Source organism: Diadema antillarum, unplaced genomic scaffold (genome assembly GCF_040938485.1).
Source record: "Diadema antillarum isolate AM-2024a unplaced genomic scaffold, OU_Dant_1.0 scf00000192, whole genome shotgun sequence".
Taxonomy (NCBI): domain Eukaryota; kingdom Metazoa; phylum Echinodermata; class Echinoidea; order Diadematoida; family Diadematidae; genus Diadema; species Diadema antillarum.
The window spans coordinates 1,116,399-1,138,754 of NW_027271081.1; the positions used below are offsets into that span (position 1 = coordinate 1,116,399).

The window sequence follows — 22,356 nt, forward strand, 5'->3', positions numbered from 1 at the left end:
ACCCAACAACAAACTTCAAAAGTTAGGTTTTCATTGGTTTCCAGATAGTTTTCCTGACAACTGAGTCAGCGTACTGAACTCCAGCATCATGATAAACCCTACCTTTGCACTGGAGTCCCTGACGAAAGAGTCCCACCAAGAGCCGTTTGCAGTACTGGCAGATTGTTGGCTTGGTGTAGTTGTGGACTACGAACGTGTGTGGCACCTTGATCCGACTGGCGACAGCACGCTCCACCCATAGAGGGCGGTTGCCCCAAGAGGGTGACCGGCGCTCTTTGTAGCTGTCACTTTTCACCAGGGGAGTCTGTTGTGTCACAAACACTGAAAGCTGCTGCTAGGGGAAAAGTAAACATAATGGGTGAAAACTCATGCTATCATTCAAGGAACAAATATCGGCTTGCAGGACACAGGAGTGTTATAAAGCATGAAGGTACTGGTATTGTTGTTTTTCATGACAAATGTAAGCTGTCAAAACATTTTACATAACATAATTACCCGTGGTAGATCAACAATCATCATCTAAAACATCTACATCATAAAACCCTTCATACATAAGGGGTTTTGACATATATCAAACACATCACAAACTGCATATCACACATATCACAAACTGCTGAGTCATAGTAACTTTATGTGACACACACTGAACATCAGCCTGCTGAATGGATTCCATGAGGATTGGTTACTTTGGGATGTAAGAATACAACACGGATCCTAACAAGGGTCACATTCTTAAACCCCCTTGCAACAACCATCTCAAGATGGCGTTGACAATACACATATACACACACACACACACATACACACACACACACACAAACACACATGTAACACATTTTCAGTGGTAATGCCAGAGTTACATCCTCACAAGTGCAAATGCATTAATTTCATAGGTCTTTCCAGATAACATCCTCAAACTATTATATTCTAGGCTACGAAAACACTTTTCTTTCAATCACCTGAACAACTACCACTAAAAAGAGAGTACTTCCTCTTTCATTATTCCATCATATTTCAAACAATGAGGCCACTCTGTCGCTGAACATTTACAAACAGATGGTGATAATGTCTTTACAACTTTTATTATGGAATTTTCAACACATTTGTAACAGTTTAGTGATCCAGATAATTCATCCCAATTCTGGTAAGCACCGTTTTTTTTTTTTTTTTCAGATTTGCAGCTGAATTGCATATGCAAATATACAACATCTGACATTAATTTTGACAAAATCTCTTGAAAAATACAGGGCAATGGCTGAACATTAACATAAAGAGGCTTATTAATTAAAATACATGTATATTGCATCATTCAATATTTGGAAATGCATGCGCACTACGCATTCAATGTCTTCATTGTAAGTCATAACATAGAACACTTAACTAAATATATCACAGGATAACACTCACTCAATGTTTGTATTACACCTTAGTTTTGAAAGAGAAAGTGAAAACAGTATCTTGTGTTCAGTTCAAAACAGGTCATTAAAAGCTCGTTTTATGTTTATGTATACTATAATGGTCACATCCTTGTTTTTCTTCATGTAGTATCTTCCTTCAGAGTAACTCTTACAGGGTTTTTTTTTCACATTCTATTCAAATCCACTTTCTCTTGTGGCTACACAATATATTCCTGTAATATCTTCTATGAATGTAAGCAGTGTTGTACAAGAAATGGCCACTAAGTATTGGAAAAGCAGCAAAAGATCACTTCAAAGATAAACTACTCTAATAATTATTTTGGGTTTCAACGGTGCTTGATTTCAAATACACTGTACAAGGTTACGAGCATAAAAGATGCATGATTAAGTCCATGAGGGCAATTTATGCATTTAAGTGTGCATATAATCTTGTGTGATGCACGGCAGAGCACATGCCATTTTCTTCAGCAAATCAAGTATGGTATGGGTTATTTATGGCTTTGCTTCATTGTGTAAGAATTTATGGTTATAGTGCATGGCTATATAGTACAATGTAAGCACTAAATGTTCTGTGACGTCATTTACCAAATTACAAATCTCTTTCAAAAATTTACTTTATCACCCACACATGGGGAGGGTAGCTGTATGATTTGAATTTAAGGTTCCTGAGCCAATACCATACCTGCCAACCCTGAGACTTAATAAATCTGAACAAACAAAGAAAAAATACTTAAAAATCTGAACTTTCATATATTTCATATACTTTGCTATCAACAGATATTTCCAAAATATCAGAACATACTGAAAATAATGTGGGGTTTTTTTTTAGTGAAAAATCTGAATATTCAGATTAAAACTGAACAGTTGGCAGGTGTGCAATACGTGGTGCAGGTGCATGGAGAACACAGATAAGAAACAGGAACACACTCCACTTTATTCGACTGCGGTTATTTTTCTTTTATTTTTAATTTAACCCCCCCCCCAAAAAAAAAAAAAAAAAAAAAAAAAGAAAAAAGGAAAGAGAAGAAAGTACTGTTAACATTACGCACTTTCAACGAGGCAAATTGCGCTGTGGTTCACATCCCAAAAGTACGCTGACTGAGGATATGTACACTTCCTCTACAAGATACCAACACTTCACAGTAGTTTCCATTCCCAGCTTTGCCCCCAAATGGCTATATAGCACAATGTACAATGACAGAATGAAGTCAATAATATGCAAACCAAGCCATGGGAATGATTGAATGGTGCATTGATCAAATGCTTGTCAAGTAAAGTATTTGATCAGAAAATTGGTAGCTTTAAGAAGGTCCCATGTCCAATCACATGATGGAGTTATGCACATCCCTTATAGACAATAAAGTAACTTTCTCCCACTCAAATTTTAGCAACTCTACCAAGCTATGATATGTTAAATATTCCTTCAATTCACTTTCATGACAGTCATGTTTTGTTACTACTGCAGCAAGCAGACTTCACTAAGTATAGGGTCACTACAACCATAATGTGTATGAGGCTGAAATTCAGGATCTTCCAGCTTCCTGTACATGCCTGCAGTGGGTTGTAAGTCTGTTGTATTAAGAGAGAAAGCTATCTTCACAGCAGTTGTTTTCTCACAAAGAACAGGAAAGAGAAGCAAGATATCATTAGATCTTTCTGAGTATCAGAGCACTGTTAATGGCCATAGAAGTATCTGCAAATCAATCTAGGTATGACATGATTTCACAGAATCTTCTGAATGGGAAATACGTGCTGGCACAGATACAAGAATACCTTATTTGGGACATTTTATCATGAGCTCGATTTTTACTTTTCAACGCAGGAAACAAATAATACAGGAAAATGAAATGTCGCAATACTATATCTCTTTGTGTGTTTTCTAGATCTTGTAAAAATCATTTAGAGCTGAGCACAAAATCACACAAAAAAACTTTGTGTGTGTGTGTGTGTGTGCAATTGACTGCCACTAAATCAAAACAAACTTTCACAAGTCTATCATATTCACACACAATCTTAAGAGTTTCTCAGGGCTGAATACTGACTAAATTCTATGCTCTCTACATATTTGTACTTTAACAAGTTTAGCAGTGCATTGAATAAGAGCCAAAAAGTATGGTGCATTGAATATGTGAAGTACAGAATTTCTTTCTCTCCCCTTCAGCACCAACTACGAATGGAAGAAATTTAAAAAAAAAAAAAGAACTTCATATTCTCCCCTTCACCACCCACTACGAATGGAGGAAATTTGGGGAAAAAATCACACTGGGACAATTGACAACAACAATGGCTTCAGGTTACACCAAGGCTGTGCAGCCATTCAAATATGAAATCACAGTGGTCTAGCACCTCCTTAGAACTGTTATCATGACCTGGCTTTCATTTCTGAGGTTTGATAGCTGGGAAATATTTTCAGTGTGAAGAAAAATATAAAGGAAATATGCTGCTTCACATATTTCCTCTAAAACACCAAGCAAACACCCTACAAACGTACGTGTTATGGTATGTATTTCATTAGGATTATACAAAATAGCTGCAAAAACAGAGCAGAAAGTAGAAGTACATCCTCCCAACTTTCATGAGATCCTAAATGCACAGGGTGAAAAGGGAATTTGCCTTTGTAATATCCTCCTTAATTGACAGTGTTCATCATGCATGTAATTGGATGATTATGTCCCTGAAAATTACTCAAAAGGGGAAAAATTATTATCATTTCCATTTCTAAATTTCTTCGCACAGAAAGCTTTAAGGTTAAACTAAAGGATTACAATAGTTTCACAGTGTTGATGTCATTAAGGAGAGCAGACATGTCTTTGTACCCCCTCATCATCATCTTCACTCCTTGTGAGCTTACCTGTGATTCTTCACTAGACAGACTCGACTCGGATGGAGACCAGGGAATACTGGATGATGAGATCGCTAGGGAAGAGCGCCGCCGTTTGGATAACGTGCAGTCATTGGGAATCTTGAAAGCGCACCTTTTGTGGTAGTTACCCCCGCATCCTGTCAAGAGCAGCATCGATGAGAAACAGTTATTTTCCTTCAAGTTATTTCTGTGTGTAAATATTCTAAATATGTATATTTATTCTTTCTCACACACACACACACACACACACACACACACACAGATAGACACAAGGAAATGTAATTGTCTGAATTACAAGAATGCATAATGACTTTAGAGAATCTACACTTCTTGGCTACTTCAGTCCAGTTTTTTTTTTTAACAGAAATGGTTTATAAAAATTTGATCTGACCTATTGTACCACTGTACCACTGTAATCTGTGCTAATTGTCCTAAATTCTGAAGAATATTCATGCCATCAAAGTTGAACATATCTATCTGCCCATCTAAAAGAAATCAATTTAGTGATGACAAGTTTAATGATTTCTTCAAAGAAAAAAACAACAACACACACAAACACACACACACACACACAAAAAAAAAAACCAATGATTTCTAAATCAGGTTGATTTGAAGTACTAGAGTAGCTCATGCATCTTCTGCACAAATTGTGAAAAGGGACCAAGTGACTAACAATGTGACAATGCCACTTGCACTAATCACACCCAGAGGAAATTACCAAAATAATTCACAGGGGTAAATTCTTGCAATTGAAGGAGTAATTCCGCTAATAAACTAGCTGCATGGTGGTAACAGAGCGGCGGCGGTAACAGAGCATGACTTGTCATCCAGGTCCATCAAACACTTTTTGCTCACACACTGGGCCGTGTGATTCATCACGGTGCAGCAGCGTACATATTTCAAACCAGAACAGTGACCTTGCCTCTTTCACAGCTGCACAAGGCACACTAGCTTCCAACACACTTCTCTGTGGCACTAGCCTGTTAAACATCCCCAAGTCATGGCAGACGATGATCAGAAGCTCACTTGAAACATACTGATGTGGAAATAAATCAACAAAATGCATTGTCAGGACTGGGAATTGGGATCCTGATGTACAACCTAGTCAGTGAAAGCTGGTAAAAAGACTCCACCGCTTTATTTGAGCTGCATATCCAGGCCCGTAGCCAGGATTTTTCAAGGGGGGGTGCGGTCACTAAAAAAATGGACCTTCGGTACTAATACCAATGATGACACACACACACACACACACACACACACACACACAATTATATATATATATATATATATTCTTTGGACGACCGAACTACAAAAGTTGTATAAGAATTTGCGCGCGAAGCGCGCCGCAAATTGTGAATTTTGACTGTTTTAATGACGTTTTAAAGTATCGAGGAAATTTGTATTTTTGTCTGTTGCATGCAATCGCGTTACGGTATTTCATCTAGGAAATAGTAAAAACTCATTTTGCCAGGAAGTTGCAAAGTTTAATTGTGTTCGAGACTCTGCGCGCGTAGCGCGCCGCAAAATTGAGAATAGTGATTTTCCTGGTGTTGTTTTAACTTTTTTTTCTATTGTATACCCGCGTTAGCAGGCCTGAAGCCAGGATTTTTAAAGGAAGGGGGGATTGCGTTAATTAACAAAACGGTCCTTTGATACTGTCCCGGGAGGGGTAGCGACAATTAAAAGGTGGACACCATGCTCATGCATGGACTTTCAAAATGGCCCCTAAACGAGTAATGATCATATGATTTTTTTGGGCCTTAAAAACAAGTATTCCTTAAATGTTTCCTGCACCCTAAAGAAGTACTTCATCATGATTGAACAATATCCCATTTTCCCAAATTTCGGCCTTTTTGATACCCTTTGATTATATACGCTCGTACATCACACTTTCCATCTAATCCGTGAGAAAAAACGACCCCTATTACGCGTTTTCTTTAGCGAGTATGGTCACGGTGTCCACCTTTCAGTTGGAGTTTTCCATCCCATTGGATGCTGTTTGGAAGATGAAACATTCACTTTACTATACAGTATATCAGCCGTTGGTATGCGAGTTTGTCAAAACGAAAATAAATAAGAAAATTTTTAAAACAAAATGAATTGTAAATGTGAACCATTTATATTTTGCCTCCTTGTGGTAGGATATTTCCAGCATTTCCGAACTTTCAAATAATCAGTTTAGATTTAATAATATTAAAGGTAGTAGATCCGATTCGCAAACATCTCCAATATCAGTCAAATGTCATATTAACCATCATGCTAAGAAGGTTTTCTTTGTGAAATTTGGAGGTCAGTGAAATTCAAAAATTAAACATCCGTTAGCCATTGGAAGAAGTTGAGTGCAAATTCAGACCTCAGGCTTAGTGCTCAGATGTTATCCTATTTGATTTGATCTGTCTTACTGTGCACACTAAGATACATACTGGAATGGTTATTTCTTATTTATTAAAGTAATTATAGTAGCATATTTGGTTACTAGCTGTCTCTAAGCATTTTCGAATTTGGGCTGCAAAGAGATCCACTACCTTTAAGTTAGAAGAGAGATAAGTAAATAATGATAAAATAAACAAACAAAAAAGAATGAGTTTCTTTTGTAATACTATCTGACAAACTTTTTACTTTACCATTTTACTTCATAGCTCAGCACTTTCCATTCTCTCTCATACCCTCTTACCCATTACATTTAAATGAAATACAACTAAAATGAGTTTGCGTGCCTGCATAATACTCTTTGGAAATTATAAGTGAGAATGTTCTTAGGTTTTGGCTCACTTTAAAATGAGAACCAATAGAACTGTCACAACATGAGAAAATGTATAAGTAATAATCAACAGTACATTTCCGAATTTGGCCTGCAAAGAAATCCGCTACCTGTAAGTTAGAAAAGAGATTAGTAAATAATGATAAAATAAACAACAAAAAAGAATGAGTTTCTACCGCCGTATCCAGAACAGAGCCTGAAACGGTGCAGGCTCAAGAAATCGTTTGTACTAATACGTCTTGAAGTACTGTGTGATACTGTTGACTCAGACTTCTACAAAGCTGTAAGTAAGAATTTTAACCCAATCCGGCTCATTACCTATGTTTTTTATGAAAAAGATGAATAAAGAATGTAAATTAAATAACGACGCGTCACAATGCAGTCTAACGCTCTCACAATGTTATCATACATAGGGTTTTTCCCTGACTGTTTTTACTCCGGAGCTCTTGCAATATTCAGGCTTTTGTAATACTATCTGACAAACTTTTTACTTTACCATTTTACTTCATAGCTCAGCATTTTCTCTCATACCCTCTTACCCAGTACATTTAAATGAAATACAACTAAATTGAGTTTGCGTGCCTGCATAATACTCTTTGGAAATTATAAGTGAGAATGTTCTTAGGTTTTGGCTCACTTTAAAATGAGAACCAATAGAACTGTCACAACATGAGAAAATGTATAAGTAATAATCAACAGTACATTTCCGAATTTGGCCTGCAAAGAAATCCGCTACCTGTAAGTTAGAAAAGAGATTAGTAAATAATGATAAAATAAACAACAAAAAAGAATGAGTTTCTACCGCCGTATCCAGAACAGAGCCTGAAACGGTGCAGGCTCAAGAAATCGTTTGTACTAATACGTCTTGAAGTACTGTGTGATACTGTTGACTCAGACTTCTACAAAGCTGTAAGTAAGAATTTTAACCCAATCCGGCTCATTACCTGTGTTTTTTATGAAAAAGATGAATAAAGAATGTAAATTAAATAACGACGCGTCACAGTGCAGTCTAACGCTCTCACAATGTTGTCATACATAGGGTTTTTCCCTGACTGTTTTTACTCCGGAGCTCTTGCAATATTCAGGCTTTTGTAATACTATCTGACAAACTTTTTACTTTACCATTTTACTTCATAGCTCAGCATTTTCTCTCATACCCTCTTACCCAGTACATTTAAATGAAATACAACTAAATTGAGTTTGCGTGCCTGCATAATACTCTTTGGAAATTATAAGTGAGAATGTTCTTAGGTTTTGGCTCACTTTAAAATGAGAACCAATAGAACTGTCACAACATGAGAAAATGTATAAGTAATAATCAACAGTACATTTCCGAATTTGGCCTGCAAAGAAATCCGCTACCTGTAAGTTAGAAAAGAGATTAGTAAATAATGATAAAATAAACAACAAAAAAGAATGAGTTTCTACCGCCGTATCCAGAACAGAGCCTGAAACGGTGCAGGCTCAAGAAATCGTTTGTACTAATACGTCTTGAAGTACTGTGTGATACTGTTGACTCAGACTTCTACAAAGCTGTAAGTAAGAATTTTAACCCAATCCGGCTCATTACCTGTGTTTTTTATGAAAAAGATGAATAAAGAATGTAAATTAAATAACGACGCGTCACAGTGCAGTCTAACGCTCTCACAATGTTATCATACATAGGGTTTTTCCCTGACTGTTTTTACTCCGGAGCTCTTGCAATATTCAGGCTTTTGTAATACTATCTGACAAACTTTTTACTTTACCATTTTACTTCATAGCTCAGCATTCTCTCTCATACCCTCTTACCCATTACATTTAAATGAAATACAACTAAATTGAGTTTGCGTGCCTGCATAATACTCTTTGGAAATTATAAGTGAGAATGTTCTTAGGTTTTGGCTCACTTCAAAATGAGAACCAATCGAACTGTCACAACATGAGAAAATGTATAACTAATAGAGAACTGGAGTAAGACAGGCCTTTCATTTTGTTTCGTCTCTCCTGATCGTTCGTAAGAAATGCTAATTCATGACCACCTTTTCACAATTTGATTGGAGCATGCATTCATAATGGAAAATAGTTGACATAATAATCTATCCCCAGGCATTATCATGCCAACATGTACTTATATGTACATGTACTATATCTTTGTGAGACGTAGATATAAAATGTCTCAGGTTTTCGATTATAGTAATTTCGAGGAATTTCTTTAATTTTTATCATATGTGACCGTGCACCTCAAAACGAACATAAAGTCGCACACACTGATTTTGCGTGAGGACTGAAAATAAGTGAAGTGGGTCAACCTAACCGAACTTGACTTTTTCATATTTTCTGAAAGAGAGGGTCTTCCTTTACATTATGCTAAAATTTGGTATCATAAAATGGGCAGGAATTACTGTGTTTTTTAGCAGTTTATCTCGAACATTTTTTTGGTAGAATAGTGTGGTTAGGTGTGTCTTTAGAATCCCTTTTTCATTTCTGAAAAACCTTGTCCACACTCTTCACTTTCAACTGATAACTTTTGAAAAGATAGTGTTACCGCTTTGAAAGTTGGCATTGATTATGGACAGAATGTGTTAATGAGGCTTGCTTAATTTCAGTTTAATCTGATAATCCCTTCATTGTTGTTACTCTGGTGGTTTACTTCCTGTTTTTTTGTCTCATTCATCGCACAGCCAGCACGGTTTGGTAAAGATTAAGCGCTTGAATAGACACTGTACTTTAATAAGAGCCTCTTTTCTCAGTTCATACTTTTCCTGAGTTTGTGCTTTCTTTCCAATATTTAGATAGGTTAGGAGAGTCCATTTGATTTGAGTTATACATCATTTTAAAGCTTAAAGTGTGCTCTTTCAGAATATGGTCTTAACTAAAAATTCATGTCTGGCGACTTTTTGTTTGTTTTGAGGTGCAGGGTCACATTATATGTAAACTTGAGGCTATTAGATTTTCATCCACTTACCTCTGTACCTGTGAAAAAATGCAAGTGTCAACCTCAATGTCATCCACGAATCGCACGTACTCGGGCGGCCAGTGGAAAAAAAAACACCGGTCACACGCGCCAAGGGCCATGGCATGCAGTGCCAATATAATAATAGCTCGCACAAATTGATACATAACATTTGTGTTTGTGTGCATGGGGACGATCCGATGGTTCATACAACAAAAGGGTTTCGTACAATTATTTTTAACATTGTTAAACGTACTCTTCCACATTTACTTAACGTAGCATATAATGTGTCTTTATATTTATTTGGATTGTTATCTTGAGAATTGCTAAAAACCGTTATTATGAAAAAGTGGACCTTTCAGAATTTGGGGGGGTGCGTACGCACCCGACGCACCCCCCCTGGCTACGGGCCTGATATCACATATGAAGATTAACCCGTTGAGGACGAGTCCCAAGTATACTCGGGCAGGGGTCTATGGGAAATGCGTGTTGTGGCAAAATCAGTCCGTCCCCCACAGGTTAAAGGGACTGTACAGTACTGGTTGAAGTAAGGATTCATGTTTTGAACATTCCTAAGTGAGATAATGAAAAGCCTCTTATGAAATATGAAAGAGCATGTAATTTCAAGAAGGATTCTACGTTTATTTGATGAAAATTGGTTTTCAAATGGCTGAGATATCCAAGAAAGTGCTAATAATAAAAGGCGACATGCCCCAACTTTATTAGTATCTCTTTGTTTCACCTTGTTTTTGGATATCTCAGCCATTTCAAAACCGATTTTCATCGAATAAACTTTTGATACCCCTTAGAACTGCATGCTCTTTCACATGTCATAGAGTGGTTTCTGAATATCTCACAAAACGTTAAAAGCTAAATCTTCACCTCGACCAGAACTGTACATACCCTTTTAAGTATTACCACCAAACACATTTTTTAAACTCATTTTCACAAGCCATGGGATGTGGCATTCAATGGATACCTTCAAAGAACAATCTGGGCTCATCCAACTGTGACATTGCTTGTTTGTAATCTTAATTTGTTTTGTGTGTGAAAAGTCACTGATTTAAGTATTCATTACTCCATGTACCAGTATTGTATACGCTATATATTTCGCGGGGGTTTTATTTTCGTGAATTTCGCGAGTCAGGAGCTATTCGCGAATTTAACAACACGCGAAAATATTACCTTCCAAAATGAATCCCTTGCCTTGATGATACGAAAATTTCAGTACTAGCAGAATACAAATGTACCATGTCATGGCTTACCGAACAGACCATATACTTTCAGTACTGTACTGGCTAAGCTTGTTTACGTACATATAGCACGTCAACGTCTACTTACGAATACTGTTGAGAGCCAATCCATTATCACAAGGGGACCACTCGTCAGAAATCTAGCGCGATGGACTTAACCACTTCAAAAATGTTGAATTCTAACTTACTAGTTAGCAGAGTTTGGTAAGTTTTTTTCATGCAGTGTATAACTAGTATCATTCTTATTTGCTAATAAGTTGAAAATTCACACTTTCTTTGCCACTTCATATTTTCTCTGGTCCCCCAATCGTGAATTTAACCACTCGCGAAAATGTGTGACAGTGGCAATTCGCGAAAATTTATGTACGCGAAAATTATAGCGTATACAGTATATCCTTCATCACTCCACCTGAGACAGAGCAATGCTACCCTGTTACCACGCAACACCCTTGACTATGCAAAAGCGATTTCTTCAAGGGAAATATGATTTTGTGTGTGTGTGTCCATTGCAGTGTGGACAAAGCATGCAAGAAATATTCTAAAGATGAAACTAAGTCATGGGAATATGATGACTCTTTCCACGTCACTATAGGGCACCTTGCTACCTACCATGGATATTCTGAGAATTTACTTCATATTCTAATTTTCACATTGTAAACAAAGCCAAGACGGCTTGCAGCTGGACACAACATGACGTCACCATCCAATATCAACACTTGGAATGTTGATACACTCATACACACACATACACACACACACACACACACACACACACACAAAACACTCACACAAGCACACACAAAGACATATCCCTCATGACCCCACAAAAAGCAAAATGTGTTAGTGGGGCATGCCTTTCTTGTTAGCACTCACCATCACACTTCAGCCCCTGTCGGACTAGTCCAAACAACATTTGGCCGCAGAAGTCACAAAACGTGGGACTCTTGTAGGAGTGGACGTATAATGTGTGAGGGCGAATCTGACGATCTTCAACGGTTGCCGATGCTGCATTTCACACACACAAAAAAAGGGGAATGAATAGTTAGAGACGAAAGGACAGGTGAACTGGTGACAGACTATGGGGCCCTAAGTTTGATACAAAGTTTGACAGATTTTGCACAATTCTGAAGGCCTTCTAATATCTTGTTAACTGGCACATACACATGACAACTGATGGTTTCTGTCCAACTTGGATCTGCAGACAAACTCTTCTGCAAGTGAAATACGACTGGTTCATGTCCCTCACTCAGTCAAATTCATGTTTGATAATTCATGATCACAACCACATATCATTCATTAAAGTTTGATCGTACATCTATTTCATATGAATATCATACTTTGGATGTCATTATGATAAAATAAGCAGTATATTCTACTGTATCTTCAGATTTGATGGACCTTGAGCATCATGTAGTATCAATCTGCCATGAATGTACCATGATGGTCTATGAATGTTAAAATATGTAGACATCTTGAAATGCATTTGCTCTGCATGAGATTATAATGTGATAAGAAAGAAGCAAAAGTAAACAGCCCTATGGACATCACATTGAGGTCAAGCTTTTTGATCTACTGGAAGTTATATAATCATTTAATTTCTGATCAAAAAGTAAGAAAAGATGGTCAGTTAAAAAGCTGCAATGTAGCAGTAAGTAAACTCAGTTGAATTTCAACATTAACATCACATAATATGTCACCACAATAAAAAAAAAAAAGCATATTACCCATCTACAGACTTTACAAGACCACAAACATTGATTTACAAATCATTTGCCAAGTGTCAGGCTATTTTAATCACAAATATTTACAGTTTCTTTTCTACAATTCTATTTTAATTCAAGATATCCCCCAATACTAGATGCTTTTCTGCAATTCATAGAGCAATATCAGAGTCAAAACATGTTCTTTCCTTAATATGCAGAGCTGCTTCCATGAGCTCAAATAATTCATGTTTCTAAAAATGATATTAGCACCTTGATAATCTTTCAAGTACATGTATGTGTATAGATATACAGGGTTCTATTCTATTTGCTCCATTTTCATTCTAAATAATCCAAATAAATGACAAATACAAGCTAGTATGCTAAAAATGACACTAAATAAGCTTTGATCTAGTTCATTCATATATATTGAGCACTGCCTGTTCCTATTTCATTTAATGTAAAAAACTAAACAAATGCTCTATTTTGCTTGAAGTGATTTGTCCTTGTGATGATTAATGGTTAGTGCTGGGAAAGAGACTATACACATTTTCACTTTACAAGGTTGATTTGATTAGCTGTATTTCATAAGAGATTCAAACAGAACACTAAACCTATAACATGTTACTGTATTGACAAGCTACAAATTGTACATGGGAGACATTATGCCCCCTTGTATTTGGCTCATTTCATTGTCTTTCATAATCTCAAATTCTAGCTAAGAAAACTTAATGGTGAGTAACCAAAATATCACATTTTAGCAGGCAAGCCTACAGTAAATAGCAAAGCAATGGAGCACTGTACTGCTTCTGAGATTTCACTTCTGATAAGTACATGTATAATCATTCTGACATGTACCAGATAAGCACACTTAAAACTTTCTGGAGAGATTTCTACTGAATTACAACACTAACATTTCACTATCCTGCAATTGATCTTTGAGAATTTGAGTAGTATTTGATAATCAAAGAATTTTTGGAATATGTTTCTACTAATACAAACACATGACGGACTCAAAAGCTGTTTCCCAACGAGCTGACCATCTCAACTCTCTTGGCCAGCACTTCTGACCCCTACTACGGCAAGTCTAATTCCCAGAAAACCGGCCACAGCTTTTCCATTTCCTGTGATTACAAAGTCAGCAGCCATCCTGGTTACACTGCAATTTTCTGGGTCTTCGCTATGACTAAGGCAACAGCATTTCAGGCAAAAATGCTATGGCCTGGGAGAAGGACAGAGTGGGGCATGCCAATGTCTGAACATGTGTGATTCACTTTTACACCGAAGCTCATGGGCCCCCTGTTTTTGTTTTTGCTTTGTTTTGTTTTTCTCGAGCGAATAGACACAACTCAATGTGCAGTAGTAAAGAGTACTTGCTATACAACAAGTTATGCAGCATATACAATGGTAAGACAAACATCTCCTTTCTACATACTTCATACATACATGAATATGATATTTAATGTAATCCAATTAACATGTAGTGAAGGGTGCTGAATAAGTTAATGAGGTGATATCATATGAAGTTAAACATGGTGTACCATGATGGATTTGGAAAATGCAATGATTATTCTAAGATATGACTGAAGCAGAATAACAAACTAAAGCTACCTCACAGCACACCTCATACAGCAACACAAAGATAGCATATGGTACCTGAAAACAATATCACTGGTTTCAACACTGCACACATTACAATTTAATACAAACTTTACAAATTACCACACTGCGCAATTCGAACAGTCCACACTAAAACACAGAGGTGCAAATGGCCGGGCTGTGCGGAAGGAAAGTCAGGTACAGATGTAGATCACCAAATGATAACTCTTACATAAATACTTCAAGTATGATCTCAAAACTATGATACGCAACTTATTAATGAAAATTACTATGGCACTGACACTCCAACAAACATCAAGCTCAATGCTGGATGAGAATTGATACTGCAGGGAGAAACTGCGATACCAAGGATAATCAGCCAAATGTTAAGCTTTGATACTTTTGTGTGTAAGTGTATGTTCAAGGCAAACCAAATTGTGAGTAACCACCGGTTGTTGTCTGGGAAGTGAGCTGAAACATATCAAATTTGGTGAAATATCTTTAATTTAAAGTTTACTAACATTGTGGATGCTGCATAAGGCAATACCAGTTGGGTGCAGCTGAGTGCAGTGCTTCAGATTACTTCCAAGGTTGGTGAGTGAGCATGGAGTTTCCTACATTCTGAACGGCTGTGAGATAATACTTTTAAAATAAACAAATTCTTAACTAAAAAGTTCACTCAAAGAATCTTTGCAAAAAGATGCATACAATCTGAAAAATGTTATTACTTTCAAACACTAAATATCAAGGCGATTTATTCATATGGAACATTGTGCTATTTTTCTTAGTTTGAATCTGTCTTGTTCTGCTCATCCTCTCTTTTATTTTCTTTTGGGTTGTTTCTTGTTGTTTTATCCCCCCCCCAAAAAAAAAAAAAAAAATCAAATAACTCATATATTAAATGAAGCCATTTCTGCATATATAATAACACAAAATTCAACAATAACTGTAGCCACAGCCACAATACATCTTCTCTTCTTTTACTTTCTAGCATAACTTTTGTTTGTGTACAATGTGACACTCTCTTCGGAAAGGTATTATGAATGGAATGCAGAAGAAAATAATACTAATAATAGGCCCACATTCCCTGAAGAACTAATGTGATGAATATCAACTGGGCTCTTGTGCCATGGAAGTAAGGATTTTGTAGTGCTTAAAGCCCGCACAGTATTAGACAATGATAGAATGACCAAGCAAGTATGTTACCCCTGAAGACAATATAAATCCACTGCATATACCATAAGCCCATGCTCCTGAGATGTACCCTCTAAATGATGCTTTGATACAGTGATAGTTCACTGCACAATGTACAATGTATGATTATAACTTCAGTGTGCTATATTTCTGTTAATGAAAACTCACTTTTGTAATAATAGTGAAGCAGTTAGGATTGAGCGATATGAATATGATGTGAAATTTGAACTTAAAAATGAAAAAAAAAAAAGACAATTAAATCGCTTGACATGAGAGAAGCATAGGTAATTAATGACACCAATGTTCAGGAAGTTCCGATGATCTGAAATGTTGACAGTATCGATGACTAGATTCGTCAATGGTATAGTGAATAGAAGTAAGCTTTATTTGTTCAATATACAAACTACTTGCCGGAGGAGGACATTTGGCTGTCGAGGTGTTCTGGACATGACCTGACCATGTCACAGTGATGGTCAGAACAGACATTCATTCGGCTACCTTCCCACTGATCTGCAGTCAAGACAATGAATGAAGGAAGGGGATGGACAAGAAGGAATGAGCGGTGATGGGGAGGGGTGTCAACAAAGCTTTCCATCACACTAACAAAAAAAAAAACCAAACAAACAAGGAAAAAGAGTAATAAGTGTCATAAGAAAAACAAAGGAGACATGCATGACATATCAAAAGGGAGCAAGTGCCACAATGCACATCGATATTATGGAATAATGCAGCACTAGGGTTGCTTACAGCAGCAAACAGAACATATTTATGTAACATAGAACTGGAAGGCTTACTGCAACTGCCATAAAACCAGAAATTTTCGTGTGCATGAATTTCTTGCGAGTTTTGCGAGGAGCTGTGATTCACAAAATTTAAATGCATGCCAAAGTTCTTATCTATGCTACACATTGAATGCCAGTGGCAATTTGCAAAATTTTCATGCTGCGAAAACGTCTGTTGGCTCCAGTTCGCAAAAATTCATGCCTCAAATATTTCTAATTTTACAGTAAGCTAAATTGGGAATAAATAAAGAGTCTTTTGGAGGGTAGATCATTCAGGAAAGAGATATAGAACACAAAACATTTACTGAGTGACATTAGAATGCCTTCATCACAGCTGCTAACCTCTGCATACCAAAACAAACTGATGCACATTTAAAAAAACAAAACAAAAAACAAAACTGTAGCCATAAATCATATCTTGGTTTAAAATTAAGAAAATAAACAAACTAAGCATGCTCAATTGAAATTAAAATCAAATCAAGTCAAACAGGAATATCATAGAACATTGACTTGAGGAAACAACACTGCCTTATTTGCCTTTACTACTGAGTTGTTCTCATTTACAAGCTCTGCTCTTGTCTCTTTTTTTTTTCTAACATGTTGTTTTCTGTCTTAGCAGATTTAGATCTGGTGAAGTGTACTTCTAACTTGCCAACAGCCTAATAATTTTGTCAAAGTGGTTGAATATTCATAACACATCACTCTTGGGCATCGTTGTGGTCTGAGGGTTACAGAATGTAACTCAAGTCAACTCTAGTATTCATGGCAAAATAACTCATCTCGCTTAACAGAAAAAGGTTCTGCGAACTAGGGATCAAACATGCATATACAGCTGCACATACGAAAAGATGCAAACTGAAGGGTAGCAATTCAGCGAGCATCAATAAACCTGAAACCATTGGATAACTACCATGCAAAAAGGACTGGGTCCAAAGGAAGGAAATGAATTAGAATTCAGAACGTACATCATGCACAACTTAAAATAGTCAGTCCATGCACAATCATGCCATTAAGAAGCACCTTTCAGAAAAAGGAAAAAAAAACTGTCGGAAGAGAATGCTAAAGTTTGTAAGAGCTTTCTAAAAATGACAAACCCTCTGTGACATCACACACCATTACAAACACCATCAAGTGTGAGACTTTGTTCAAAATAGGAATGAATCTATACCTCTTCCATCCCATTAAAAAAAAGGAAAACCTCATGCATAACTTACAAGCAGTTACATATAGTCACAATCAAATCTTTGAACATGGTATCTAAGTCACATAAATGTTAAGTACTCTATATTTCATATTTAAAAATTCAGATATATCTACATGAACAAACGATAAGGTGCACTTTTGTTCTAAAAGATTTCTCCCTTGCAGTTACATGTACCCACACATGCATCAGTGTGGCATTTTATACTAAGGTATAAATGTACCATTCATTGAATTCATGCCAGATACGATAATTTACCTTAAAAAATCCTTTAGAGGATGGTAGAGAGAGTAACATTACAAATTCACTGCAAACGATCATGGGAACAGCATGAATAGCATAAACTTATGCAGAATCAGTATATTCAAATTAAGCATGCTATCCTGTAAGTATGCTACAACCAAGTTCATGATAAAGTCCCAACAATTCTTGGTAAGATTTCCCCTCCCCCACACACATGCATTTATCCGGAGTAATAGGCATATGTTACATGGGACATTCAGGAGACTTTCTTTATCAAAACAATAAAAATAAAACACAATAATGACATAGGATATTAAAGATAATCCCTCTCATTCTTTAGAAGAAGAATAAAGTTGCAGATGATGGTTGACATTTGACCTTGATATGAAATAAAGAAAAAGTGTGACCCATTACACATGGGACCAGGAAAAAAATGTTTCATTGAACAGCTTGCAATTCAGTATTATGTCTGCATATTTCTGAACGAAAAGGAATACTTAATGGTTTTTGATCAATTTGCAAGTTCTCATTAAACAGTTTGTAAACATATAAATCCAATTACAGTTATCCAGGTACAAATGCATGTGATATTTAAAAAAAAAATTGCTTTAAATGAATAACATTTGCCAACATCCCATTATTTTTGTATTTCATATAATGTACATGGGTCATTCCAAGACTATGTGGATAAAAACTGATTTGCTTGGTTTCTTTCAATTTCATTTCTTTTTTAATATATTCAATGTACAAACTGTTGATTAGCATTCCGATGCTTTCATTCTATGGTCATTTTTCATTTATGTCTCTTGTCTTGATAATCAAAACCATTCAAGAAATGGTAAATATTGGACTTTGCATATGATAAAATTTGTAATTTTTGTGAATCACAAACTTGGTATATGCCATAATTTGAAATGAGAATGTAGCTTATGGATTGATTAGAATACAATTTGCTTCTTTTCAGATGGTAATTTCCATACAAGTAAGTGCTTATTTGTAAATTTGTTTTAAAACTAGAAATGTCGCTATGGCGACAGGTATGCCTCCGCCATAATGCATGATTCTCCTAATAGGTCTAGATTGTACATGTGGACAATGTGTGATTACATTTTCACAAAATTGGCAAAATATTAAAATGACAAGTTTGTCACAAATGTGTTGAATGTTCACCTTGACCTAGGTTTAATTGGATGAATAGAAGAGCATGTATTCGGGGATTTCAGGACTTTAACTTGACTCTGACCCATTCATACATTTATGCATTGAGTAATTTTCAAGGTTGGAGAAAAAGTGCAATTTCTGTATTGAATAGTAAATTGTTATCATTTTCATCTGAGCTTTGACCCTAACATTCATAAGATAATCACTGTCAGGCAGAACATGTATAAATATGTAGTAAGTTTCAAGATAACTCGAGCCACTTCCGAGATATGGAGGAAAAAGTTAGTTCAGCACTTTCACTTAATCTTTGACCTTTTGACCTTTGAGGCAAAAAAAAAGGAAAACAAAACTTTCCAGAGAATCTCTATTAGGTTATACATGCATACACCAAGTGTAAAAAAAAATAATCCTGCTGGCATTGCATAAACATGAGGGAAATAGTAAAATTTTGAAGTGTTGCCCTTGATCTTTGACCCTGACCTTTGACCCCATGAACCCTAACTTCTCTAGATAATCACTGCCAGTCAGTACATGTATGTTCCATGAAGATAACTTGAACAATTTCCAAGTTACGGAGAAATAAGTGAAGTTTTAATATTTTACTTGACCTTTTGACCTTTGACCTCATGACCCCAAACTTTCACCAGAGAAACTTAATTGGGTAATACATATATAAACTAAGTTTAAAGAAAATATCTTTAGGCATTGCATAGATATAGTGGAAATAGTGAAATTTTATGTATTTGACCTTGACCTTTTGACCTTTGACCTTGAGCATGTGCACCTAAAAGTTGATAGGCACAACTTCACCCCCTAATACACATACATGCCAAGTTTCATTAGGATACCTCAAAAGGTTTTTTAGTTATGCTGTCCACAAAATTCATTACGGACGGAAGGACGAACGGACGGACGGACGGACGCAAGGACGTGCTAACGAGAGTATGCTTGTGTGGCTAGGAGAACAATAGTGCACAATAGATGGCCTTTATTCCGTCAGGCTTGTGTGGCTAAAATTTTTGCTTGTGTGTCTATTTTAACAAAAGGGAGAACAAAGGGGTAGACACACAAGTATATCACCGTGAGGACGTCCGTATCCGGACGGACAACCCGAAAACATAATGCCTCCGGCACCACTTCGTGGCGGAGGCATAAAAAGGCAAATGCAAAGTGATATCTAGCCCGCATATCATCATAATTTGTGATAAGCGTTTTCCAATGCAATACTGTGAGTACAGTGCTTATCAGGTTAAATTTATTGACCTTTGACCTTGTTGGAGTGCTCCTACTGTATATTCAAACTTGACTTGCAATTTTAGGTTATATATCTGTGGTGTGAGTTTGGTGGTCACAGCTCAAAGCCGTGGAAAGTTAGAGAGAGCACACAGAATTGTTGATGATAATGATAGGAAAGTGATGTCTCGTTCGTATCTAATATTAGGTGATATACATCCTCATGATTCCTATAAAGTATCCCATATATATATAATACAATCTTGCATTTTGTAAATTAAGGCCTGAAAATATGCATAAATTTACCAAGCATTGCAGTTTCATTAATGGAATTCAAAACCTTAATTCACTGATATTCATATGATACTAATTGTGTCACCATTGAATGAAAACTAAATGTTGACATCAGAGAGGACCAAAATGTGGGCTTGCCATTTTAAAGTCATTCTTCAAGAGAAGCTCAGGTAGCCTTTTGTATCAAAAATGAAACAGACATAATGCTTCACATTTGTTCATTTGGCTACAAAGGACTAGACAAATCGTTAACCAAGTCAATATTGCTTAAACAAACAATTTGCGATACTTAAGCTCATGCACAAAAACACACAAAGTTAAAATCAAGTGATATGTGATAACTTAGTAGCTGATATTGAAATTGATCCCTGAAGATGTTAATCTTTAGTAAAATTAAATATACTAGCATACTAAAATCAATGCTGCTTGAATACTTTCTACTAAAATAATAAAGTAGATATAAAGAAAGCATGCAATCATGCTTGTGTCAACTCCATCACAATATCATAACATACAATAGAGAAAAGGACCGGAACATTTCACATTGAGAGCTCTTTCCAAAACACAGAAACATTTATTCCGCATACAGACAGGCACTACGGCCAAGTTCCCAGTTTTAGATGTTACAGTAATGAACCGCTGGCTGCTGGTGTTTTGGACATGTGAAAGGGAGATGTGTCTGGCAAATTCTTTGTAAAATATGAACTGCTTCCTACCAGGATATGGGATCAGGGAGAGACAACATGATTATGTGTTGTGAAAATATGCAACAAAGTGTTAACGGGGGTGTGTGTTTTCATGGGCATGTTTTCTTTGGAAGGGACAATTTAGTTGGGGGGGGGGGGGGGTGGACTGAGAGGAATTGCCCCCTGCAGGAAATAACTGCAATGTGCCATGCATGCATGCCCATGCACTGCAACGATTGTTTCTAAACTGACCCTTGTCCCCTTGTAATAGTCAATTGATGGCAGTGTGTACAGTGTAGGTGACATGGGTATCAAGTGAGGCTTTTGTTTTTAAAAGTGATATCTGAAGCTCTCAATGTTGGAACATAACACCCACTACATGACCATGTTGATATGGGTCCCAAGTTCAGAGGGCGGAGGGACTGTATATAGGGAACTCCCCAACAGTTGACAAACATCTGTCAATATGAAAGACCATGAGGTTATGGTTGTAATTTCCTTGTTTGTCTGTTTGTTTGTTTGTCTTTGGGGATGTGAGGGGAACAAAGTAATTACTATCACCCACAGGACCATATGTACTCTTCTAAAGTGAAAAATTAATCCAAGTCATTTTCACAGACATTCTTATTTTGATGATTAGATAACAAAAAGGCTCTGAAAGTTTTGGTCTCTTGTACATGACTTTAAAAACAGCAAGAAAACTCATTTCCTTGCTGTGTGAATGGCCACTGATACAGAGGGTAGGCTGCTTGCAGTAAAGTGTTTCTTTTATGTGACAATGGCTAGAAATATTTAACACAACAACTGGCATCAGCAAGTTCCCTGCCAAATTTAACCCTTGTAATTCACAGTGAATTGTAAATCTCACTCTGCCTGATTAACTGAGATAAAAAAAATCAAGGATAGGTGATTCTCCCAAATCCTTTCCTGAGATTCTACTCAGGGTCAACTATCTACATTTATGAAAAATTCACCCCAAAATGAAGGTTGTTTTGAATGACAGTTGTTACAATGAAGCAGCAGAGATATTTAA

General features: G+C 36.5%; 1 protein-coding gene across 1 annotated transcript in view; it reads right to left on the reverse strand.

Moving 5' to 3' along the window:
- Positions 1–22,356, reverse strand: part of LOC139723559 (serine/threonine-protein kinase D3-like) — an 81,539-nt gene that overhangs the window by 21,097 nt on the left and 38,086 nt on the right. Inside the window, exons 3-6 of the mRNA XM_071634799.1 lie at positions 16,135–16,233; positions 12,104–12,235; positions 4,270–4,418; positions 103–334 (exon numbers count right to left, since the gene is read on the reverse strand). Coding sequence (XP_071490900.1) covers positions 103–334; positions 4,270–4,418; positions 12,104–12,235; positions 16,135–16,233 — 612 coding nt within the window. The remainder of the gene's footprint in view (positions 1–102; positions 335–4,269; positions 4,419–12,103; positions 12,236–16,134; positions 16,234–22,356) is intronic.